Source organism: Pelodiscus sinensis, chromosome 14 (assembly GCF_049634645.1).
Source record: "Pelodiscus sinensis isolate JC-2024 chromosome 14, ASM4963464v1, whole genome shotgun sequence".
NCBI classification, from domain to species: Eukaryota; Metazoa; Chordata; order Testudines; family Trionychidae; genus Pelodiscus; species Pelodiscus sinensis.
Genome location: NC_134724.1, coordinates 15266043 through 15292584, shown reverse-complemented (window position 1 = coordinate 15292584; position 26542 = coordinate 15266043). Strand labels below are relative to the sequence as shown.

At 45.8% G+C, this 26542-nt stretch overlaps 1 protein-coding gene across 6 annotated transcripts in view; it reads left to right on the top strand.

The window, feature by feature from the left end:
- Positions 1-26542, top strand: part of NTRK3 (neurotrophic receptor tyrosine kinase 3) — a 386176-nt gene that overhangs the window by 112561 nt on the left and 247073 nt on the right. For all 6 annotated transcript variants that reach the window (XR_012895725.1, XM_075897044.1, XM_075897046.1 and 3 more), the window contains exons 4-5: positions 7822-7890; positions 23971-24128. Coding sequence is in view for 5 of the 6 variants with exons in the window: in XM_075897044.1 (XP_075753159.1) it covers positions 7822-7890; positions 23971-24128 (227 nt within the window). In the remaining variant the exon portion in view is untranslated. The remainder of the gene's footprint in view (positions 1-7821; positions 7891-23970; positions 24129-26542) is intronic.

Sequence of the window (26542 nt, the reverse complement as noted above, 5' to 3'; positions counted from 1 at the left end):
TAGCAGGGGTGTCTATATGGTGCCGTGTGACAGAATTTCAGTTTTTTGTTTTGACTTTAAAAATACTGCAAACCCTAGGAAAACACGTACAACCCTCCCATCCTCCAAAAACCCAAAAGCAAACCAAACAAGGCTGCAAAGTTGAACGCTGTGGTTAGGAATGATCAGGGTTAAGGTTGTTTGTGGCTAGGCCTAGGTCCTGTGGATAAAGTAATGTGTGATCATGTAACTAAAGACTGTATCGTAATCAAGGAGGCCAAGTGAAGGTTACACCGGCAATACTGGCATTTCCTATTTTTTGGGCGCTCACTGCCAGAGTGCACGAGGTACTTTAGTATCTAGCAGTGAGCCTCAGTTGACCTGACTGATGTACTCTCACTCACGTTGTCATAATGTGTAACTAACAGGTGTTGTGTAAGGTATCACGTGTGAGCTGATAAAACACTGGTTGTTAATATTTTGCATGGTGTATGTATGGGTGATAGGTGAAATGTTTGGTGGTGGAAATGCATGCTCAGGTGTTTTGTGAGGTAAAGGTTTAAGTCAACCCACACTGGACAAAGGAATGTGGGCCCACCTACTTCATTTAGTCTACCGTGTACATTGAGCAAAGAGGCAATGAAAGAAAAAAGTAAAAATAACGAGTAGTCCTGTGGCACCTTAGAGACTGACCAAAATACATAGAATCATGAGCTTTTGTGGGTAAAGCCCACTTCATCAGATGAATTGGAGGTAAATGGTAAACAAAACAAAAGGTAAACAAAGCCATTAATCTAGTAGCCAGTTGAGGAGAGAACCACTTATCTGAGTGGGGAGAGGAGACTAAAGATGAACATGGCCTTCGCTCACGGGTGGACCCAGGAAGGCTTCCCGACTTTGAAAACAAAGGTAAAACTTTGAGGACATAAGCAGAGAGAAAAAGCCATTTGCTTTGAGCTCTGTATTGAATCCTGGCTAAGGACTGGCCGTTCATGCTGAAAGAACAACAGCAGTGATCAAATCACTGTGAACAAGAGGCTCTAGTTTATGTTAGGATTTACTTTTAGGGTACGTCTAAACTGCAACACTATTTTGAAATAACTAGCGATATTCTGAAATAACTTAGTCCACGTGTACACAGCAGGCAGTTATTTCGAAATAGTGTCAAAATACTGTCAAGTTGGAGGACTTCTTAATCCGACTCCTGTAACCCTCATTGTATGAGGAATAAGGGAAGTCGGAGGGAGAGTGCTCTGTTTCGAAATGAGTGCTGTGTAGACGTCCCCATTTCAAAATAAGCTACGCAATTGATGTAGCTCAGTTTGCGTAGCTAATTTCGAGTTAAGCCCTGCCGTGTAGACACACCCTTAGTTGGAAGTGTATTTACTTAGGGTGCGTCTACACAGCACCCTTCTGTTGGAATAAGCTATGCAATTTGTGCTATGCAAATTGCGTAGCTTATTCCAAGTCTAAATCGAAAGAACTTATTTTGAAATTTGGCGCTGTCTACACGGCGCCAAAGTTCAAAATGAGGCACTATTCCAACAAATCCTTTAACCCTCGTGGAACGAGGGTTACAGGGACGCCGGAATAGTGCGCCTGCTATTTCGAGAAATAGCAGGTGCTTTTAATGATGTGGCACTGCTATTTCAGGATACTTCTGGTATCTATGCATATGCTTTGTTTGTAGCCATGTCTGTCTCCATTCCGCCTACTTGGCATCACTTGAATGTCTGTGGTTTGTTCATAAACGTAACCTTGTTTTATTTCACAACCACCTCAGTGCACTGTTTCAGGGAAGAGTAAAATCTTCACCTGAGGTAACAAGCTGGCACTGCGGACTGTCTCGCCAAAGGAGCAGAAAATTCAATGAAATTTGATGAGGGCTACAGTAAGAGGGGCTGCACACTGCAGGGGAGATGTTCTCGGGTAGATCTGAAACTAGGGAGGTGGTGATGTCACCCTGAAAAGAGCTACCAGACTGGTGGAAGCGAGGGTGAACCATTGTGCTGCTTTTGTCAGTGCTCTGAGCCAAAGCTGCCCAGTACAGAAGTGCCCAGAGTTACAGGGTGGGTGGTGACACAACCCATAACTGATCTGGGTGAACCTCAAAGCAGCACATGACTTTACAATGAATTATTTTAAATATAGTTTTTTTAAAAACCCTTCTAGGATCAGGGACCTTATGGAGCTCGGCACACTGCCGTGTGTGTCTATCTGTCTTTCTCGACCAATGCCTCTCCCATGGCAGGCCTCTTTGAGGAACTCCCCTGGTAAAGGTTGTAAGTGTGTGCTTCCTGCCCAGTGGCCTGCCAGATGGCAGCCAATGACGGTGTGTCTTCTCTTCGCTTGGCTCTCTGGGAGGGGCACAGAAAATGAGTGAGGCTAAATGCCGGGCACATTCGTCGAGCAAAGCGCCGAATCCCCGCTCCACCCCTCCCTGCCCCAAATTGTAATAACACGATCGTGCTATTTTTGATTCCTTATTTGCGTGGAAAGCCCGTTGTTTTTTCTTTCCTCTTTCAGAATCCAATTTTCTCTTGACATTTCTGCCTAATGTAGCTAAACATGACCTTTGTGAAAGGACACTTCCAGCGAGATGTGCTCCCTCCTCTGCAGCTTTGTCTGTCTGGCTTCTACATCTCTCTCTAGCTCTCACCCAGCCCCTCGTCCACCCTGTCCTTTTCCACCTGTGGGGAGGGGCTGAAGTGCATTTACCAGCTAATCTTTCTGACCCTTTCCTCATCTGATGGTGGCTGACTCTTCCCTGAGGGGAGCTGCAGCCTCGTTCTCTGCCTGCAGGTTGCGCTGACTTCCTAAGACTTTCCCTCGGATGGGAAGTAGGAGCCGGGGGCTCATCTAAATGGAGACTTCGTGGGTGGCAAGCTGGGGTGTAAACCCCCAGCCCATTAGCTTGCTGTGCATTAACTGGCTGTGTGGGCCCTGCTGACGTGTCTTGAGTTTGGCAGGATGGGTTGATCTGCTGCTGCTGGGATCTGCAGTAGGTCTGAGCGCACTGTGGAGCTCTTAGCACTCAGTAGCGAGGCCCATGCGGCCCGCTAGCATGCAGCAGGCTGGACGTACACCCCAGCTCGTCACACCCTAAATCTCCGTTTAGACAAACCCAGTTGTTCCCACAGCTTTGGGATTGGAGGGATCTTTATTGCTTCATTTTGATGCTTGCAGCTTGCAGGTGCACTATATGTAATAACCACAGCTTAGATCTGCTGTCGTGTCATCTGACTTTCATCTGCTGGTACTCAGCTGCTTGACACCCCCATTACAGGACGGGGTTTATCCCCCGCCTAACTAGTGAACAACACACATTTGGGAGTGTTTGCCTTGTAAGGAGCATGCATATGGCTGGGCTTCAAAGGTAGAATTCCTGATCTAACCTCTTCAGGAGAAGTTTCCTAAGTTAGAGCATCCCCTGGGGCTGTTCTAACCTATGGCACTTAGAATCTGAGCAGCAGAAAGGTGGCTTAAGGTGACATTTGCCCTGTAACCCTCTGGGCTCTGGCTTGTGCACTACATGTCTCATCAAACAAAGCCTAGAATCAGCCCTTGATTTTCTCATGGGGGCTGGATGGCACGCTGACTTGTTATTGCAGCTTCTTTCAGGCAGGTTGGCTCAGGAGGACTAGCTAAGCAGAGACAGTGCAGGTAGGTTTCCAGGGTCTTTGTGAGGAAGCTAGTGAGGAGTTCTTCCAAGCTGGGAAAGCAAAACTTCTTCAGGGACTCCTGTATCCATAAAAGATCAGTTTGGATAGGTAGAACCCATTCCTTTAAAGGCCTCTTGCACTACACACCTGGCCTCAGTGTATATTGCTTTCTTAGTCTGAGAGGAACAGCCAAATAATTTGAAAGGCCCAAACCCTTCAAACCCTCCTTCGAATATCGAACCCATGTGGAGCCAAGCCCAGTGTCTGCTCATGATGCCGCCTTGTGTTTATCCCATTTCCCTAAGTCTGATCAAGATCCCGGTGCTCGGCCTGTAGCAAATTTGGCCACCTGTAGCTGCCTTCGTGCCGCTTTCTCCTCTTGCTCCATATTTCCTCTTTAGCTGGCTTCAGATTTAATGAGGCTCGGGATCTCTTGTTCATGTCTCTTGCTCTTGGTTGCCGCACTCAGTGGATAAGGTCACAGCATGAATGGTCTCCGCTGCCAAGGAACCATTGTCATCGCTGATAAATTGCCATGCCTGCTTGGGCGTAGGTGACCAAGGCAAGGATGATTCAGATGGGCCAGAGAAGGGGAGGGAAATTAGAGGATGAGGAAGGGGTTGACTGGCATGAGAGACAGAAATGGGTCAGTGTTTTAACGGGAGAGAGGAGCGTTCCAAGGGAGCCATGCTATTGGTGATTAGTAAGGGTGCAGAATCCCACTGCTGAGCAGGGGGAAAGAAAGTCCTGAAGCTACTCAACTCTCCAAATTCTGTTTGCTGGAAGTTCACTGCCGCTTGCAGCAATGGAGCTGGCTTCCTCCCCATGCTGCAGGCTCTCCCCCACTACCACCACTGCAAGAATGGGCTTCCAAACCAAAGATTCTCCTGACCAGATAATGCTGCCTCGGTGCATTGGGGTCCCAGATCTCAGGCTTCCCTGTGCAGGAGTGTGACTTAAAAGGCCAGACAGTGGCCTCGGGGGTTACTGAAGTTAATTGCTGAACTTTGAATTGAAGCCCGGAGTTTGCCTGTGATCCGTCCCTACGTCTTGGTTTTGCTGTAAAATGGGAGTTTGTTGGAAAGAGGAGAAGGCAGAGTTAATTAGGCTCTAATTAGGAGCAGGCTTTATGCTCACTCATGCTGATGATTAATGGTTTGGAGCTTTGGCCCCTAGTTTCTGCAGCTGCAGTTTTTCACGCTCAAATTATTGCAGGTGCAAAAAATTTCAGCTGCCATGTGTGAGCTCAATATGTGTGTGTTAACGGGGCTGCCAGGTGTGGAGCTGGGAAGTGCAAAGCTGCGAGGCCGAATTCTTCTTCGAGTGCTTGCTCGTGTCTAGTCCATGCACATGCCCAGTGACCAGAGATTTTTGCCTTAGTCAGATCTGTAGGGCCAGCTCTGGCCCCCGCTGGAGTCCTGTGCTCATGTGCTGGAGTATGATGCACCACCGATCCTGCAACCCTCTCTGTTCCTTCTTATCATCCAAGGCAGTTGCTGGAATTCCTTTCCTCTAGCACAGGGCTACTCCACTTTGGAAACCCCAGGGGCCACAATGATACTCGCAGCACGTACCGTGGGCCGCAGCTTAAGTGGGGTTGCATATACATGCAAATATATATGCAAATGGCAGCTTTCACACTGACGGGCATGAATACAAAGATTAAGCAAGACTACACAACACACAGGCCCCATTTGAGTCAGTTCTGATGATATTAATAAAATGCAATATTTACCTGATTTCCACTCATCTGACAGCACCTTTAATGAGCAACGACAGTCCAGGAATGTAACTACTAAAACACATATCAACAGAAGGCCATTATATTGACTCGCTGTTGTGGAGCATGTTCACAATGGAGGCCATGTTCAAAGGAGCCCACCTGCAGGCCGTGTGTTGAGCCCTGCATAAACTCAAACTGCACCACGAGCCACAAACAAATGGGCAGCCCGAGGACCACATGGTGAGTCGCCCGGCTCTAGCAACTGGCAGTGCTTATATTGGTTTTCTTTCATAGTGTCTTGCATATAGTTGTTCATAGAGATAGCATTAAGTAGTTAGTACATTAGTACTTTCATGGTCACCTTAAGCATGTCCCGGTCCCCACACTTCGAGCTATGTTGCGCTTGCCAGTCAGTGACCCCCATGCAAGTTATCTGTAATGTTTGGGGGAAATGCATGTTAAAAACAGGCACCTAGATTTTGCAGAACTTTAGTCCATACCTGTGTCCCATTATGCCACCAGCCAGCAGGGTCGAGATGACGCCAGGTTCGACAGAGCAGTGTTGCCAACAGCACATCCATGAACTCCCACCCTGCCTCCAGGGATACTCTTTGTGAGTCATCTAATATGGAATTGACATGAGGAAGCATTCGAAGACACAGCTGTCACTCATCTTCTGTAACTGCCGTTCTTTGAGATGCGTTGCTCATCTCTATTCCGTGAGTCGGAGTTGATGGCACGAAGGAACTGAGAGGGTCCAGGCCTGGGCAGTGCCTCATATACCAGCACAGGGTACAGGGTTCCCCAGAGCTGGCCCCACCGGTTCCACTAAGGCAGAAATTTCCAGCAGCCGTGTACATGTGCACACTTAATATCCTAACTGTGGAGATTGTTTTGAGTGTGGCTTGAGGATCCGTTGAACATTTTGCCTGTTACAAAATGTAGGTTCTTTGCTTTTCCCTTTATGTTAAAATGAATTATTAAATAAAATACAACCTACTTTTCCCTCTGTGTGTGTGTCTCTCTCTTGCCCTGTCTCTCTTTCTTTTCCTCACTGTCTGCTTCTGTCCTCTCTGAGCTAGTCTTTGACCCCTCTTTGCTTTCTTGCTGGTCTCCAGGTCTTTTTTTATCCTCCTCCTCTTGTCTCTCCTTCTTTTACTTGACTCAGTAGACATGGGCACTGGTTTGTAAAATGTTCCCAGAAAGAGAAGAGGTCACGTTTCTGCAGTGGGGGTGAAGTGCTGCTAGAAAGTGGTTGCTTTTAGTTGCTACTTCAGCAGCCCCTTTCAGTGTGAATGACACAGGACCTAATGGGATCTACAGATCTACAAATCCTATTTTAAAATTTCCCTTTGATATGTTACTGTTAATGCTTTAGACAATCCAAGCTGAAATAATTATAAGGATTAGCATTAATTTCTTACCAAGCAGTTTGTTTATATTTCACTCAAATCCGGAATAAGGATGTAAATGGGTAACTGGTTGGAATGGGAACGGGTAATGGTTAACCAGTGCCCAGGAGCAGCACCCTGCCTGTGGCCCACTGTGGGTAGAGGGCTTCTCCAGTTCTGCTGGGTCCTCCATACTATGGGCCAGGGCAGGAGCTGGGGCTTTTGGGGCCAGCAGCCCCACACAGGGCCAGGAGGCAGCATCTGGGATCCCGGGATCCTGCAGATAGTGAAACCATTCAGATCAGCTTTCCTTTCTATTTGTAGCTGGTTCCCTTTCTGGTTCTCGGGTATGGTTGCAGGGAATTGTTCTATTTGGGTATGTCTACCCTTGCAGCCTGTTTTGGAATAGGGCTGCAAATGTAGGCATTCGGAATTGCAAATCAAGCCTGGGATTTAAATATCCCATGCTTGATTTGCATCTTCCCGGCCGGGCACCATTTTTAAAATTTACAAGCCCGGAATAACTGCCCGCATCTACACACGGCAGTGAAACGGGCGTTTGAAATAAAGCCTTATTTCAAACTACTTGTTATTCCTCCTGCAATGAGGTTTAACAGGTAGTTCAAAATAGGGCTTATTTTGAACGCCCGTTTCACTGCTGCGTGTAGACACGGGCAGTTATTCTGGGCTTGTAAATTTCAAAAAATGGCGCCCGGCCAGGAAGATGCAAATCAAGCGTGGGATATTTAAATCCCGGGCTTGATTTGCAATTCTGAATGCCTACATTTGCAACCCTATTTCGAAATAGACTGCAAGGGTAGACGTACCCTTTGTGTTTTTCATAGTTCAGCAGAATAGGGGCTTTTTCCACAAAAAGGAAGGGAAGTCTTCTATCCACATTCAGTTCCATTCAATTTTTTTTTTTACTAAAGTTGGAGCCTTGGAGTACTTGATAGCTCCCTGTAGCTGTAAGCTGTAGAGGAAAATGATGAGCTTTGAGGATCCCAGTAGAGTTCGGTGCAGAGGGAATTATTCACCATGAATTCTTTCTCTTGTTAATTTTCAGAAACCTCTCCGGTAACCGGCTCACCACACTATCCTGGCAACTCTTCCAGACACTGAGACTTTTTGAACTGTAAGTTCCATCCTGGAGGGTTCTCCTGGGAGGTGGGAGAGGGGATGAGGATGATGAAAGGAAGAGGAATTTATAGAATTACCCTCTTCCCCCTGAAAAAAAAAGATGAATTTTGAAACCTGTGATGTAGGAATGTGAATAATTATATAAAATTCCAGAGGCCAGAGTGATTCTGGAAGAGGTTCCTAGGCATGCAATCACCAGACCAGAGCTGCTTCTCTGTTAACTTCACAGCATCTTGTGAAATTACATTTGGGGCCGATGATAAAGCCCTTGAAACTGTTAATTGCAAGGCCAGATGTTGACTGGACCTCCATATGGTCTGTATCCTGTAGGATGGGGAGAGTACTACATTCCCATTCATTTGCAGGCTGTGGTTGGTTGTATGACATAGCTGGTCCAAGTTTGGAGGGATGTGTTTCATAGGGGATGGTGGTTGTAATGGTGGGTGATTCAATGGTTCTTGAATATCCAAAGCACCTGCCCATTGCTGTTTGGAAGAGAGGCTAGTACCTCTCCTGGGTTACCTGAGGGCTGCAGCCTATTGAATTATTGATAAAACATTCTCCACGGCATATGAAGAGTAAGTGGACATGAAATCAATAGAGCACTGCCCTGGTGACCTGTTTTGTTGAGTTTTAGAAATAGTTGTTCAGTGGAATATAAAAAAAACTATGTAGGATTTATCCCAGAGGCTCCTGGGATACCCCATTCATCCTCACCTGTGATCAATACAGCTGTAAGCTAGAAGTGACTTATGAAAGAATAATGACAGTCTCTCAAGTGGGAGTAAATGTGTTATCACCGGTGTTACTGCAGCGTATTTTATTTCTGTCAAATTGTTAAATGAAAAATACTAATAGTGATATTAGAAAATAAAGAAATACCCATACAATAGGAAATCTGGCTCGCGGGGTTAAATGCTGGGTTTGGAATTCATCTCTGCTCTGATTGCAGCTCAGAAGGGTTCCAAATCCTAGCTCAGGTTACAAGTTTAAAAGAGGTGAGTGGCTTGTAGACTTGGGTTTCCATTTGTTCTCATTGCACCATCTGGCACAATACAGATTAGTGGTTGCTTGCCAAGAGAGGCCCATGAATGGAAGACTGGGGAAGGGAGGCTGCAGGTCAGGACTGAGGTGCACTGGCAGATTTGAGGGGGAGGGTCTAATGCTAGAATAACAGGCAGTGATGCAGATTAGAACTGGAGTGCTTCTGCAGAAATCTTTGGAGTCAGGAGTTGGAATGGGGTTTGCTGCAGATCCGCGTGAATACTCTCAATATTAATTTGATTTTAAATAAGTCTGTCCTCTATGGCTGTATTACATTTAGAGTTTGTCCCATCTCTACAACCTTACATCAGACTAACACCAGCAATGATGGAGGCTGAGGATCCTTCATATGGGGACAGCAAAAATAGCAAAGAGTCTTTCTTTCTTTCCCTACAAAAGGGATTTTGATGCAGTTGAGCTTGCTTCATGTTATGGCAATGGGGTAACTCATGACCGACCCATAGCCTCCTCAATCCATAGACTGATGATCAGGTGAACTGTGTGAAAGAGGAGAATGGAAGTGGCCTTTTGGAGCCACTGGCAGGGTAGTTTTCTAGGAGGTACTGAGGCTTGGCTAGTGGGAAAAGTAACATGGATGAAGTTGCTGTGGATCAGAGAAGGGGAAAATGGTGCTGCCATTATTAAGAGGTATGGTGTGAGCTATCCCTTATGAATTACAACTTGATAAAGCGTCAGGCCCCTCCAGTGTTGGGAAAGTATTAACACCCTACTGGGTATCCCTCAAGCCATCAAAGTGGCTCCTAACATGGAAATAAAGCACTGCGTTTCTCTCTTTCCTGTCCGAGAATCAAGAGAAGGGGCCCACTTAGGCCTATGGGGGATGACTTCCTTTGAACTGAGTCAGAATGAACCTACACTTCAGATCACTGATCAAGAGATCATACGGCCCTATGACTGTGATGTCTTTCATCAGAAGTTTCCAGATGGGGTGCTGCTCACCAACAATTCTCCATCCAGCTGGACAGTGGCAGGCTGGTGATCAGCAGTAGGACAGGATGGAGACGTTGCTTCAGGAAGTCGGGAAGAGAGAGGGGACTCTTTCTTAGATGACTAGCGAGAGTACCAGTGTTGGCGAGAGGTGTACTTGGAGCACCTCCTCTGGGATAGGAACGTTTTTGCATAGGTTCTACAGAAATGGTGACATGGTTGAGAGAAGACTGAAGTGGGATGGGGATCAAACTACAAGGTTAAATAATTGTCAGTGCAAAAATGCTAGAGCTGAATAATTATATTGCCCATGGTGTTAAGTCTTGAAGCTCAGAGGCCAAGACCAGTACAGTGAGGAATAAATCTCCAACAGGTTGGGGGGAGGTTAATCACTGATGGGTCAGCAGAAACAAAACATTTAAAAATCCAAAGAGGCTCAGTAAGTAGAAGACATTTATGCCATGCTGTACTATAAGATGTGTCATGAACTTGGGAGGAGGATGGAATACACAGTCCACACAAGGTGACAGTGTTGTACTGGTGAAAGCTAGAGAGAAAGCTGCAGCATGTGATGTTGGATAAGAACTTGAAGGTGAGCCAAATCTCTCCTGAAGGGAAGAAAGCAATGAAAAGAGAAGATAGATGCAGAGAGACAGCAAGCGTGAGAAAGGCAGGTTGAGCCGTCTGAGCTCTGCAAGGCCTTGGGGAGGCAGGAGAAATATGACAGAAGACACAAGAACACATGTTAGCATGAGGTGCGCTATCCTCCGGAGTGATGGGAATGCAGGAAGATGAGATGGGAACAAGCTGGCCTTTTGATGGCAGCAGCTGCTGCAGCTCAAGGCCAAAGGTGGAGCGGTGGGTACCGAGAGGACATCCGAGAAGACAACACACCTCCGCTGGTAGGAGGGGGCTCCTCACTTGAACATAACATAATATGTCAACATTTCAGGAAGACGTGTCAGAGCATGTGAAGATGCCTGCAGGAGGAGTCCCTACAAGCCATAGAGCCAGAAGTAGAGGACATGGGAGGAATGTCACAGATGTGTGCCCAGGGCAGCGTAAAGAGTTCAAATGACTATTCTGAAATGTGCCAGATGAGCACGGGCTCTTTGGGATGATATATGTTCAGTGGGCTTCCTGGGGAATGCCTGGGGCATGTTCAGTGCAAATGCCACAATGCTGGTTTTGCCTTTTGATTCTGCATCTTGAACAGAGGACGTATCAACTGGCGATCCCCTGTTCCCAGGGACTGAAAGTCCAAAGGCCTGAGCTATCTAACAAAATAGTTGATCTGTCCAGCTTTCATTCTACTTCCGATCTAAAGATTAAGATGAACTTGTGAGCCCAAGGAAACCCAAGGACTGACAGGTGCCAGAGCTGGACTTGGGGTGAGCTGTTAGCATGGACGGAGGTGCTCTTCTTGTGGTTTTTGTGTGCTTTCTTTGCTATACTTTTACTTTGAGAATAAATGTGCTTACTTGGAAGGAGCTGTGTGGTGACTTACAGCAGCTGGTAACACACTGCTCAGAGCCCTTGGGGAGAGAGCAAAGCGAGGGTGTTGGCTCCAGTCAGAAGGGAATGAAATGCAGGTCCCCATCCAGGAAAGGTCACATCTAGGAGCCCTGGAAGGCTCATGGAGGCAGAAAATACAGGTGTTGTCACTCTGAAACAGGGATGAACAGCTTCTTGGGAAAGGCTCGGGAGGGGAGGCACTGTGATGTTTGGACATGAAACCGAGTGTGTTAGGGAACATCAGGCCTGCCAAAGCCTTTCACAGAAGAACACCTGAGAGGAAAGAGAGTTAAAACAGTAATACAAGGATCATGTCACATCAGAAGCTGACACGTGTGAATTTCCTAAGGAACTCCAGGCTTTAGTGGCTTTGTGTCTGCCGTTTAGACACATTGGTACCAACAGCCTCATTGCAGGAATAAATCGATTTTTGCAGCTCAGGGAGTCTTTGTCATTGGACAGAGTCAAACTTCTCCCCTAGCTGGCAGTTACCTCAGAGGGACTAGTAAGAGATCGCCTCCTATTAGCGATTTCTACACCTTCCCAAATCCTGCTGGCATGGGAATGGAGCAACTTTGTTCTTGGCATCAGATATATGGCAGATCCCAGGGCAGGATGACTTGGTATACATACTAGATAATGCATAGCAAAGGAAGGTCCCAATCAAATCGTTTTCAGCCAACACCCTGGGACTTTAGAAAAAAGAGCTTTGGTACCCAAATATACTCCCTTCACTCCTTCAAGAAGCCATCTCTGGGGATCTTGAGTGACAGGTCTCCAGTCAAAGGATGTGCAGCTCTTGTCAGCCTGTGGCATGCTGAGCTGAAGAACATAAGAATATAAGAACATAAGAACAACCATACTGGGTCAGACCAAAGGTCCATCTAGCCCAGTATCCTGTCTTCCAGTAGTTGCCAATGCCAGATGCCCCACAGGGAGTGAACAGAACAGGAAATCATCATGTGATCCCTCTCCTGTCATCCATTTTCAGCCTCTGACAAACAGAGGCTAGGGACACCATTCCTACCCATCCTGGCTAATAGCCATTGATAGACCTAACCTCCATGAATTTATCTTGTTCTGTTCTGAACCCTGTGAAAGTCCTCGTCTTCACAACCTCCTTTGGCAAGGAGTTCCACACGTTGACTGCATTGCATGAAGAAAAACTTCCTTTTGTTTGTTTTAAACCTGCTACTTATTAATTTCATTTGGTGATCCCTAGTTCTTATGTTATGGGAACAAGTAAATAACCTTTCCTTATTCACTTTTTCCACACCAGTCATGATTTTATAGACCTCTATCATCTCTCCTGCCCCCCTTAGTCTTCTCTTTTCAAAGCTGAAAAGTCCCTTCATATGGGACCCATTCCAAACCCCTAATAATTTTTGTTGCCCTTTTCCAAACATTTTCCAATGTCAGTATATCTTTTTTGAGACATCTGTATGCAGTATTCAAGATGTGGGTGTACCATGGTTTTATATAGAGGCAATAAGATATTCTCTTATTCTCTATCCCTTTTTTAATTATTCTTAACATTCTGTTTGCTTTTTTACTACCACTGCACGCTGAATGGATGCCTTCAGAGAACTATCCACACCGACTCCAAGATCTCTCTCTTGAGTAGTTGTAGCTAAATTAGTCCCCATCATATTGTATGTATAGTTGGGATTATTTTTTCCAATGTGCATTACTTTACATTTATCAACATTAAATTTAATTTGCCATTTTGTTGCTCAATCAATTAGTTTTGTGAAATCTTTTTGAAGCTCTTCATAGTCTGCTTTGGTCTTAACTATTTTGAGCAGTTTTGTATCATCTACAAATTTTGCGACCTCATTGATTAGCCCTTTTTCCAGATTATTTATAAATAGGGTTGGTCCCAATATGGGCCTTTGGGGGACACCACTAGTTACCTCTCTCCAGTCTTCAAACTTACCACAAACTTTATTCCTAACCTTTGTTTCCTGTCTTTTAACCAGTTATCCGTCCACGAGTGGACCTTCCCTCTTATCCCATGATAACTTACTTTACTTAAGAGCCTTTGGTGAGGGACTTTAACTACATCCCCTGGATCCCCCTTGTCCACATGTTTGTTGACCCCCTCAAAGAACTCTAGTAGATTAGTAAGACATGATTTCTCTTTATAGGAACCATGTTGACTTTCCCCCAACAAATTATGTATCTCTGTGTCTGACAGTTTTATTCTTTACTATAGTTTCAACTAATTTGTCCGGTACTGACATTAGACTTACTGGTCTGTGATTGCCAGGATCCCCTCTAGAGCCCTTTTAAAATATTGGTGTCACATTAACTATCTTCCAGTCATTAGGTACAGAAGCTGATTTAAAGGATAGGTTAGAAACCACAGTTAATAGTTCTACAATTTCACATGTGAGAACAATTTCACAGTTAATAGTTCTACAATTTCACATGGTGAATGCCATCTGGTCCCGGTGACTTGTTACTGTTAAGTTTATCAATTTGTTTCAAAACCTCCTCTAATGTTTGGGAATCCCCTAACATCCTCAGCCATGAAGACTGAACCAAAGAATTCATTTAGTTTTTCCGCAATGACTTTATTGTCTTTATTAGCATCTTGATTGTCCAAAGGCCCCACTGGTTGTTTAGAAGGCTTCCTGCTTCTGATGTACTTAAAAAACATTTTGCTATTACTTTTTAAGTTTTTGGCTAGCTGTTCTTCAAGCTCCTTTTTGGCTTTTCTTCTTATATTTTTACACTTAATTTGACAGAGTTTATGCGCCTTTCTATTTTCCTCACTAGGATTTAACTTTCACTTTTTAAACAATGCCTTTTTATCTCTCACTGCTTCTTTTACTTGGATGTTAAGCCACAGTGGCACTTGTTCGTTCTCTTGCTGGCACAGCAAGTAAGAGGCCTCAGGAGCCCCAGGAAACATCAGAAACATGCAACAGCTCATCAGCATTGGCCTTCCAGCTCTTGTTATCCTGAGGTCACTGCTGGCTTCCTCTGTCATGTTCCAGGAGAGTTTTGGACAGACATTTCAGGTGAGTTTTATAAAAAAAACCTGCCTCCGAAATTGACCTTCCTAGGGCAGTGAGACATCCAAATCACCTTTGACCCAGTTGGATCTTTCATTTTAAAAAAACCTTGGTGTTATGGGCAATGCCTCCCTCGCCCAGACCTTCAGTCCTTCTCAAGCAATCTGTAGCTGCAATACATTTCCATAGTTCTGTGGTGAGAGATGAAGGTGCTGAATGGCGGCACAGCTGGGTCTCTGCTCATATCGGGTTAATTTCAAGTTAATTTCACATGTGTCTGTTGCTCGAGGACTTATTGCTACCGACAGTCATGCTAATGGAGTTAGCTATACACAAGAGGGGCTTCCCTGCTGGGTGCAGGGGGACTATTTCAGCAACCAGAAACAATGCCTCATTCTGTAGATTAAATCTCCCCTTCTTGTTCCATTCCCTGCCACCAGGGGTTCTGAAATGATGCAGCTAGATATTTTTCCTTTTTTGCTGGACACTCTGATTCACTTTGAGGCTCAACAAAGCAGCGTCAGAGTCTCTACCCGGGAGAGAGCTTTAAGCGGCAAGCACACAAAACCTCAGCCTTCATTTTATAAGGCCCAAACCAGACAATGGAAACACAGCACAGATCTGTTGTTTCTTATTAGGAGTTTTGCTTCTGGCACTTTCATTTTGATTGGTGAATCGTAGAATGAGCTCTCAGAATCAGGGGCAGGCGGAGAGGATTCCAGGTGCCCCACACAAGTGAGAATAGTTTTGTGGTGATCACACACTTCTAAACCCCTGGTTGTCCCAGTGCATTCTGTGGCTCCTGAGGTCTCTACCCCACAGAATTGATTTCTGTTGCTGGGCCACTGGGGACATTTCCAAAGGTTCGAGGCACTGCATTGTGTGATAAGGTTAGGAGGCTTGGCTGAACCAGGCAGTTGCAACACTTGTAGTTTCCATTCCATTTGGGGGAAAATGCATTGTAGGCTGCTCTGTCCTAACAAGAACTCTTGTACCCAGGGTTACAACTGGTGATTGGATAGTGTCTGTGAGGACAGTTTGTTCTAGAATGTAAGAGGGTGCACAGGTGGGGTACACCATCACCTTTCCACAGAGTTAACGTACATGAACAGTGTTGAACCAGTGTTGAACATACTTGACCGGTGTTGAACCAGAGAATATGCCAGCCCACAGGAGGTCAATATTGTCTAGCAGCGTTACCAATACTTCCTCTGCTTACTGGGCTCTTAGAAGACACCTAGGCTACGTCTACACTGGCCCCTTCTCTGGAAGAGGCATGCTAATTTCGAACTTTGGAATAGGGAAATCCTCAGGGGATTTAAATATCTCCCGCGGGATTTAAATAAACATGGCCGCCGCTTTTTTTCCGGCTTGGGGAAAAGCCGGAAAAGAGCGTCCAGACTCCGGAATTTAGCCCTTTTCCGGAGGATCTCTTATTCCTACTTTCAAGTAGGAATAAGTGATCCTCCGGAAAAGGGCTTTATTCCGGAGGATCGCGCCAGTCTGGACGCTCTTTTCCGGCTTTTCCCCAAGCCGGAAAAAAAGCGGCGGCCATGTTTATTTAAATCCCGCGGGAGATATTTAAATCCCCCGCGGATTTCCCTATTCCAAAGTTCGAAATTAGCATGCCCCTTCCAGAGAAGGGGCCAGTGTAGACGTAGCCCTAGGGTATGTCTAGACTACATGGCTCCGTTGATGGAACCATGTAGATGAGTTTACTAAACATAGGAAAATGAAGCGGCGATTTAAATAATTGTCTTTGTCCGGAAGGGAAACCTTTGTCGACTGCTCCGGTATGCCTCGTGAAATGGCTTCCTTTGTCGACCGCGGCACGTCCAGACTGCCCCGCTGTGCTGCCAAACAGCTGATCGGCACAGCGCAGCGGCCATTTTGATGTAAATGAAGTGGCTATTATTTAAATAATCATTTAAATTTAATTGAATCACCACTTCATTTTGCTCTGTCTCATAAACTCATCGACATGGCTCCGTCGACGGAGCCATGTAGTCTAGACATACCCTCGGGTAAATTAGAGCTAAATAACAGAACAGAGCACTGAGAGCCAGGACTGGTGGCTGTAAACAAACTCCATGGGACTGTGGGAAACTTGGCCACACCCATGATTAGTGGACATTTGACCAACTAAAATCATGCCTGACCATGGATGTTGTCAGACCAGAGAGTGCTGGATTAGAGAGGTTCAGCCTGTAGGTGTCCTTTGCTGACTTACTCCTTACCACATTTATGAGATCTTCTTCCTAGGTGCCCCTCATCTCTCCTGGCTCTTCCTCTGTACAAGTGTGAGGTTGCATGACACACTGTTTATGCATAGTTGCATGGGTCTTCCTGAAAATGAGCTACATTCATTCTGAGCCCAACTTGGCTGCTGAGCCTGCGTGCGGGTCTTATCAACCGGAATGAAACTGCCAGACCTACCTGTGTCCTTTCCCTCTGCTTTCTGAGCCATCAGAACCATTCTCAAAGCTCTCTTGGTGTGTGCTGTGCTGCTCTCCATTTCCTCTTCTGCCCTGCAATGGATGAAATATGCCAGACCAGGGTGTGGATCCATTTCCTTGGTTGGCTCGTTTCTGTCACTTAGAATGGAGAGACACTTGATAAAGTAAGTCCCAGTTCACTTACCCACGCATGGTTGTGATTTCTCAAAGTAGTGGGTTGGTTTTTTAAATGAGCTGTCTTAAAGAAATGGGAGTGTCATGCACCCCCTGAGAGCAGTAAGTTGGCCATGGGTTGGGAATATCTCCAGCCTGCATATGTACGTTAAAATGCCTTTTGAATCTTCCTGTCCTTTCCTGGAGTAAAATGTGCTGAATACATCTCATGAGAAAGAACTCTCCACATTTAGATCTTTCTGCAGCTCCGATACGGCTGTTAAGCATATGGCAGCAACTAAGTGAAATTAACTTCCAGAGGCTGCTAATGAAAGCTATGGAGAAAATTATCGTCCTCTCTTTCTAAGCTGCAGTTTCACAGAGATGAGAGCTTGGTTTTGTGAGGTGGCCATCTATCCCATGGTCATTCTGGTATTGATACCTCTGTTGTGCCCATTCTAGGTGTGTCACTTTAGGAAAGATACAGACAATTTGGAGAGAGTCCAAAGGATTGCAACAAAAATGGTGGAAGGTTTAGAATACGTGACCTCTGAGCAAAGGTTAAAAAAACTGAGCATGGTTTAATCTTGAGAAAACCAGTCTGGTAGAGCAGGAGTAACCTGATAACAATCTTCGAGTATGTTTAGGGCTGTTATAACAATGATGGTGATCAACTATTCTTCATGTCCAGAGAAGGTCGGACAGGAAGGCTTAATCTGCAGAAAGGGAGACTGAGGTTGGATATTAGGGAAAACTTTCTAACTATAAGGGTAATTAAATTCTGGGATAAATATCCAATGGAGATTGTGGAATCCATGTCATTGGAGGCCTTTAACAAGAGGTTGTACAAACACCTATCAAGGATGGTATTTGGTCCTGCCTCAGCACAAGAGGCTGGACTTCATGACATCTTGAGGATCCTTCCAGTCCTGCATGTCTATAATTCTTGAGATGTACAGCCTCCAGTTGCATCCATACTCTTGTTTTCTTAAAGCCTGATGAAAGCACTGGCATAAATGAATTGTCTCTTGGTCTGAAGTTGTATCTGTGACATTTAGGCATGCTGGTAGGTGCTTCTAGCTGGAAATACAGTGATTGCCACTGATAAGTCAATATATACCAATAGGACCGCACAGTGGCCAGAGCTATTTGCTCTTAGCACATTAGAGAAAGCGCTCTTAATCTCAAGTAGATTAGGTCCATCAATGGCGATTAACCAGGATGGGTAGGAATGGTGTCCCTAGCCTCTTTTTCTCTGGATGTGAGTGACAGGGGAGGGATCATGTGAGGATTACCTGTTGTGTTCCTTCCCTCTGGGGCATCTGGCATTGGCCCCTTTCGGCAGACAGGATACTGAGCTAGATGGACCATTGGACTGATGCAGTATGGCCCTTCTTATGTAAGTACTGCTCCTGACAAGTACACTGTAAGCTGGGTGGCCCGGTTCTAACTGAAACATTGGGCAGCCCAGCAAGTATTCAAGCACTGCAGTGTCCCAGTGGGGCAAAGAACAGGGAAATGATTGTTTGTTTATGTGCATGGCACATTTCAGGCAGGCCAGATAACCTCCCTCTTCTGCACTTATGGCCAAGTTAGACCAATTGCAGGAGGCCGTCCGAGGGCAGTCCGTGGTTGTGGGAGAACAGAACAGGAGGGAGTGCTGCTCTGAACTGGCATTGCTTACCATGATTGGGCAGGAGTCTTGAGTCTTGATAGGGCACTGGGGCTGTGTCTAGACTACATGCCTCTGTCGGCAGAGGCATGTAGATTAGACACATAGGCAAAGGCAAATGAAGCCGCGATTTAAATGATCGCGGCTTCATTTACATTTACATGGCTGCCACGCTGAGCCGACAAACAGCTGATCAGCTTTTTGTCTGCTCAGCGCGCTAGTCTGGACGCTCCCCTGCCGACATCAAAGCCCTTTGTCGGCAGCCCCGTTATTCCTCGTGGGATGAGGTTTACCAGGGCTGCCGACAAAGGGCTTTGATATCGGCAGGGGAGCGTCCAGACTAGCGCGCTGAGCGGACAAACAGCTGATCAGCTGTTTGTTGGCTCAGCGCGGCAGCCATGTAAATTTAAATGAAGCCGCGATCATTTAAATCACGGCTTCATTTGCCTTTGCCAAAACAACAAATCTACATGGCTCCGTCGACGGAGCCATGTAGTTTAGACGTACCCTGAGAGTGGGTTGAATGGGAAGAGAACTATGTTTTAGTTACTATGAACAGGGGGATTTATACAGAAGTAGAACAACCAGGATGTTGAAATCCCTGTCTGTAGCATAGAGAATATATCTCCCACTCCGGGGAATCAGCTGGCCTGGTGGCCTGGGTTCAAGCAAGGGGAGCAGGTATCCTCAACCTACCAGCAGTGCTTTGGGGAAAAGCATAAAGGAAAATCAATAGCTGTAGCTAAAAAGCAGCGCTGTCCCCCGAGTGGCAACGTGCCAGCTGACGTTGGTATGTGGTGCATCCAGTCGATGAGAGGAGTTAATTTGCGCAAAAGCTCCCCAGGGTGCCACGATTAGGGGAAGTTGCATCACTGACTCTGGGGCAGGTTTTGGTAAATTCCACCCTGCAGTGTGCTGCTCCTGCATTATTCATGGGGCTTCATGCATTATCGATGGGCCGGGAAGACTGTACGCTATTACTTGCAGATCTGCCCCTGAAGTGCTGTGAGGGCGGTGGCTCTTGCAGGCAACCTGATTTCAGGGCCATGTTTCCAGCCAAGCAGAATTTCCCCCTCTCTTCTAGTCTCCCCCTTCTCGCTGCTGAGTCTCAGGATGTAACTCATGTTAGCAAACCCGCTATTAGTAGAGTCCGGAATGCCTAAGCATGTGCTGTCCCCCAAGGCTCAGAGCTCCCTCCTCTCCCAGTGTTGGGGAGCCTTCAATGGTGCTCCCGAAATCTACCAGCCTGGGTCCCCCCAGGCTCTGGTGTGCTATGGGAATGTGAGGAGTGTCTTTCTCCTTCTCAGTTAGGGGCCACATCAGTGAGGGTTTCTTTTGGGGTTTTTGCTTCTCACTTGTGTGCGGCCCCTGACTGATTTTTCTGTGGGTCAGTAGTCCCTAACCCAAAAAAGCTTCCCCACCCCAACTTGGGCCATGTCTACATGACTGAGAAGATCAAAGCTACCACAATCAATCTTCCGAGGTTCAAATTAGTGGGTCTAGTGAAGACACACTAAGTAGCACACTAATTAGTCCTGCTATTATGAGGAGTAGGGGAAGTCGATGGGAGAGTGTGCTCCCATCAACCTCCCGCTGTGTGGACAGCACCAAAATGTGATTTCAGATACTTCAACTCCACCTACGTAATTAGCATAGCCGGAATTTTGTATCTTAAGTTGACTTTCTCCTTTAGTGTAGACCAGGTAGGGTTGCCAGGTGTCATGTTTTCAACCGGACAGTCCAATATTTGAGCTTTCTGTTCGGGAAACAAATTGAGAAACTATAAATGAGAAAATATAAATGTCCAGTATTTTCTAAATAAGATGTAATGTAGATTGTGATGTAATGTCAAGTGTGTCCGGTATTTTTGTCGAAACCATCTGGCATCCCTAAAACCAGGCCTTAGAGTTTCAGCAGCATTGCTGTGGGTTCTGTTTGGATGGTTATCAGTTCACCTCATCAGAATTTGGGGTGGGAGTGGGGAGTATGTTGTTTTTTAATGAACATTAGCAGAATGAGCAGGAGGAAACAAGAGGAATATTGGCATAGTGCCTCTGGCAGGGTCAGCTAAGCCAGACCTTGGAATGTAGGGATATAAAGATTGAGACTCCATGGGTGGGGGTGTTCTGGGCTTGCTGAATCTTTCATAATCCCAGCGTGGGAAAGGACCCTTCCATTTTCAAATAGCTGAGTCTGCACTTCCCAGTTCCTATGCCTCCTGGTTTCTCTTGACTTCTGCTTGTGTCTGTGGTGGGGAAATCTGTTGTGTCTTTGGCTGAGTCCTGAAGACCCTCTGTGACTGAATATATCCTTGTATTCACATCCTGTAAGCTATTGTGATACTATTTGTATGTTAAATATTTTGCTGATCAATAATATAATGGCAAAAAGCACGTGTCAGAGTAATATGAGAAGTTATAAACAGACTGTGAGACCATGACTAGAAGTATGTTTTCCAGATAAGTCTGGAGAGTAGGCAGACCAGTTCCTTGGAGACAAAGGGCAAGCAGCCACTTCAGTCAGGTGTATGCGGGGCTAATGGACCATTCCCTGCTCAGAGGCTATTCTTTCACAGGAAAGGAGGCAGGGAGCAAAAATCTACATCTTAGCAAAGAGGGAGTCTCCTTCACAAAGATGGCCTGTCACCTTGCTCCCAACTGGAAATGCTTCTGAAAGGAGGGGCAGGACTATAAAAAGAAGGAGCAGACATGGCAAGACACCCCTATGTCTATTCACATTCACTGCACCTGAAAAGGCAAAGGAAGCAGCTGTAGAACTCTGGGGAAGGGATTCTGAATCTAATACAGGTTGTTAAGTTAGGCACCTTATAAGTGTTTTACCTGTATTTTCCTTGTAACCGTTTCTGACTTTTATGCCTCATTACTTGTACTCACTTAAAATCTATCTAGTTAATAAACTTGTTTTACTATTTCATCTAATGCAGTGTATTAAAGTTGAAATGTCTGGATAACTATTTAAGGTAATAAGAATGCATATTACTCCTTTAAAGGAATAGTGGACTTAATATATTTGTACGGCCCAGGAATGGGCTGGGCAGTGCAGGACATATATTTCAGGGGAAGATCTGGGATTGGGAGTGTGTTGGGGCCACCCTGCAGTACAGCCAAGATTGGTGAGAGCAGAGGTGTGCCTGCTTGCAGCACACAATGGACAGAGGTGGGAGCAGTCCAAGAGAGAGGCTACTGCACCTTGGCATTACCCCCCGTCACAGGGCAAGGGTGATGCAGCTCCCAACTAGTCCGGATTGTACCCTGCATGTTACACCCTTTGCTATGTTGCTCCATGTTACATCCTTGAGTCCCTCCATCTTCTTACCCCAGAGCTCATCCTTCCAGCCAAGCAGGGCTGGGTTCCCATCATCCTGCGGGAGCCAGTGACCTCATGTCTCCGAGGGGAACGACAAGGGGTTTTCAAAGACGTAAACAAAATGGCTAATAGACTGGAAAATCAATAATAATAAAATGATCTGTATATAAAATACGTGTAAGTGTATTTTAAATGAAGTCTATTAAAGGCAGCGCTCCCTCCCAACCAGGTCAAAGGGTCCCAGCACAGCACTGTTTGATTGAATTGAAGTGTGTGGTATGCTGTGTGTTTATCGGTGTCCTAGATCACCAGCAGCGTTGTTTTATTACACTAAGATGCAGTGGTAAGGACAAGAGCTACCAGCTTTATTGAGCATTCTCTGCTGGAGGCCCTGCCTGAACTGACTGAGCACCCTTCAGAAGGTCCTGCCCCCACAAGAACTGGGGCCTTATGACACAAGCTATAAATATTTCTTTGAGAGACAGGGGTCAGGCTGCTCCTAGGAGACAGTCCTTGCTTGTGCCAGGTGGCAATGAGGTAGAGCAATGTAACAACCAGGTAGTCCCAGGGTGTTCCAATGTGTAACGTGAATGTGAAATGTCTCGGCTGCTGTGAAACGCAGATGCCTGTGTGTTTGGGGAGTACATGCAAGTGAGTGACAACTGCACCTCGTGGCTAACATCGAATGCAGATTCTCCTTTAGCTCAGCTCAACCTAGGATTATTCCAGGTCAGCACTTGTGCATATGACCTTCCACCAATGCAATTCCATTCTGAACCTCAGCATCATTTGCTGTTCCAGCCCTTGCCCTCCGCATCCCTCTAGCCAAATATCACCTGGATTTAAGAACACTTACAGCCTTTCCTTCTCTTGCTGCTCCAGGAGTCCTTAATCTCCCCAGTCTAGAGAAACTCATTTTAGCCTCAAAAAAAAAACGAATGGTCCTGCAGCATCTTGGAGACTAACAAAAAAATGTAGATGGTATTGTAAGCTTTCTTGGGCACAACCCACTTCTTCAGATGAATGGAGCAAGGGATCCAGGGGTACAAAGAAATAGCAGAGAGAGAGGGGAGCCGGAGAGGGAAAGAGAAGAAAAATAATCTTGTTGATTAGAGTGTCCATGTTAAATGTGGCTAATAGAGTGGGCTGTAAGTGCCCGATGCTTCGCTTTTGGTGTCATTACAGTATTGAATATAGAGGCCCATCTAGTTCATGTCTTTCTAATTGGACCATTCATTATTTTTTAAGGGTTTTGTTCAGTTAGGCTGTGTCTAGACTGCATCCCTTTTCCATAAAAGGGATGCAAATTAGACATATCGCAATTGCAAATGAAGCGGGGATTTAAATCTTAAAATGAGAGAGAAGGGATCTTTTAGAAAAGGCTTTATTTTCCAAAAGATCCGCGTCTACACTGGTGCTTTTTTCCAGCAAAGCGCCGAGCCGGAAAAAAGCGGCAGCCATTTTTATGCTAATGAAGCAGGGGAGATTTAAATCCCCACTTCATTTGCAATTGTGATATGTCTAATTTGCATCCCTTTTATGGAAAAGGGATGCAGTCTAGACACAGCCCTACTGACTAACACAGCTATCCCTCTGAGTCAGTGGTTCCCAACCTTTTCCAGATGAGGACCCATTTTGACAATTCAAGAAGACTTAGTGACCCAAGGCAATTCAAACACAGGGGGGAGGAAGGAGTGCAGAGCCACCTGGGGAGACATTTGGCGACCCATTTGAAACTTAATGGTGACCCATATTTGGATTGCAATTTATACGTTAGGAAACCCTGCGCTGAGTCATTTTAGCCTGGAAGCACATGCCAAGGGTGACCCTCCCTCATTACAATTGGTAGCTATTCTGTGGAGATCCCATGCAATCAAGCATAATCCTGTTAGTTTGCCTCCTACCCCTTTGTTTATTACTCTCTCTCTCTCTCTCTGTAGGAGCCTCGAAAGTAACTTTTTTAACTGCAGCTGTGACATCCGCTGGATTCAGCTCTGGCAAGAGAAGGGTGAAGCAAACCTGCAGAGCCAAGAACTGTACTGCATGAATGTGGAGGCTGCTGTCATTCCCCTGCAGGAAATGAACATCAGCCAGTGTGGTAAGGAAAATCCCCTGCATGCTCAGGTTCACCTTGTTCCCCAGGCTATAGACAGAAGAGGCTAGGAGGGCCCCTCACGACTCTGGTCCATCCTATAGGGAGTGCTAAGTGACAGAGAAATATCATTGAAACCCTCCCCAGAATCACGTCTGGTTAACCCATTGAACTTACTGATGCAGGATACTAAGGCAAGTCAGAGTGAGCTTTTTGAAATGGATTAGAATAGCTTATGAATATCAGTGGCATCACTAGTGGAATTTGGAGTATTATTCCTCATGATTTAGAGCATTAGTTAACCATCAGCTGTGTTTGGGAAGAAATTTCCCCCCAATGGTATCATATTATCAAGCAAGGCACATTGTGGTCAGTGCATGCCTTAGCCTGAAGTTGCAGGAATTGTCCACTTTTTGAGAGAGGATATGCTTCATGTGCTTATGCTTCTATTTAGAGGATGCTAGAAACTACTTATATTAAAGAGACACTGGCAGTTTGATTGTTTTAAAATAATTTTTTTAGTTGGTGCACTTTTAAATTGGCAGATCCTTATAGTTTTAAGTGTGCGTGTGTCTGCATGTCCGTGCACACGTATTTTTTTGTTCCACGATGGTCTTTTTGTGTGGGTCCAAGAGCAACATTAGACATACCCAGCGCTGCTCCTTCTACCAGCATTCTCTCTTTGTTCACACTTAAATCTGCTGCCTTTTCAGTGTCAGTTGTGTTACTGCTCTTACTGGCAAGCAGGACCCAGGGAAGGTCCTGTACCAAGAACGGGACAGGGAAGGAGATTGTAGAGTAGGATCTGTTAGATGCCCAGTCTGGGGGAAAAGAGAGAAACATTTTAAAAAATGGCGTTGCTCTAATCTAGGAATTGTAAAGCATTTCTTGTAACAGTAGATGCACAATTATCAGTTGGAGATCAGCTATGACTTTCTAGTTCACAGTGTCTCTTTGTTCTAACTCTTCTTTATTAAAACCTGAAAATGGTCTGAAATATCTGCAGGTAGGTGAACTAAAGAGATTTGAGAGAGAGAACTGTAATTTCCTCCACAAATGAGAATTATAATCCTCAATGATTAGAAAATCCTTCGTGAGCAAAGAAAGGGGGAGAGGGGACTCCTTCTACTATTGGATGTGAGAGAACAGGGTGTTTACATACATCAATTTCCTGGGCTTATAGGGCAAACTGTTCCACTGATTCCCCACCCCCTAATTATCCCTAAAAACATGGAGAAAAGGCAGGAACAGAAGATGCCCAGCTAAGATCTTTCCTCCTGAGCTAAATCTTTCATTCAGAGATTGAATGGGCAAGCATCCAAATGACTCAAGGCAGTTTCACATGAGGCTTACTTGATCCTTGCATTCTGGCCTGGCACATGGTGTTGCTAGTTTGGGTTGGATACGTGGCTTGTGGCAGAATATGGGTATGGTACAGGATCCTGCCCAGCTCCCATTGCTATGTTGACATTACTCAAGAGTGAATCGCAGTCTCTCCTGGGCTCCCCATGTAGCTCTGCTAACACATCTCAGTCCTGACCTGCAGCACCTTTGCTGTCCCTAGAGGCTATTCTGACTGAGTTCAAAAGTGAATTCAGAGTTATGGGTCTGTTCTTGTTGCTGTGGGGGTCACTGAGTCAATGTTTGAACCCACGTTTTCAGGAGGGAGACGCCATTGCACTGTCCCATTGCCTCCTATTCCCTTCTTGTTTATTCAGGGCTCCCTCTCTTCCTCCTTTACTGATGCAGTCCTCAGTACCCTCCTCCCCCATGCATTCTGTGTCCAATCATTGTGCTGTGTATCCCCCTCCCCTCTCTCTTGCTGCTGGCACTGTCTCTTGCACACTGTGTGAATGTTTGGTGCCAGGGTGACTCAGCAGGGCAGAGGAGTAAGTCAGAGCCGCTATAAATCAGTATTTCTTTGGCACCTTGGAGGGAAGAGTAGGGGCGTCTTTCATTAGCAGAGATGTTGTTAATACGAGGACTTGTCCCTGGTCATCTTCTCTTGATTGTTATAAATTAGCGAGAAACTCTCTCTGTCTCTCTCCACTGTAAGTGCCAGGAGCTCTGTTCTCTGCCCTAGCTCACGCCGGATCTCTTGCCAGTGATTCTGTAGAAGTGGTTTTATTCCTCACAGATCTCTGCACCAGCCCAAGGGGCTTGGGGAGAAGGGACATTTGGGTTTGGATGACAACTGGCACTTGGACAGAACTTCCTGAGTTGTGAGCAATGTGCAAATTGCCAAGCAGAGAGAATATCCGTCCACCTGGCGACGTCCCCCATGTCACTCATCCCTTTCAGCATGAGAAGGCCAAGCTGTTTGCCATCTTCTGTTCTTCTCCCTCCCCCTCCTTCATTCGCAAGCCCAGGATGGTGCAGGCTGCTTAGCTGTAAGGAGAAGTCTGCTTGGGAGACTGAAC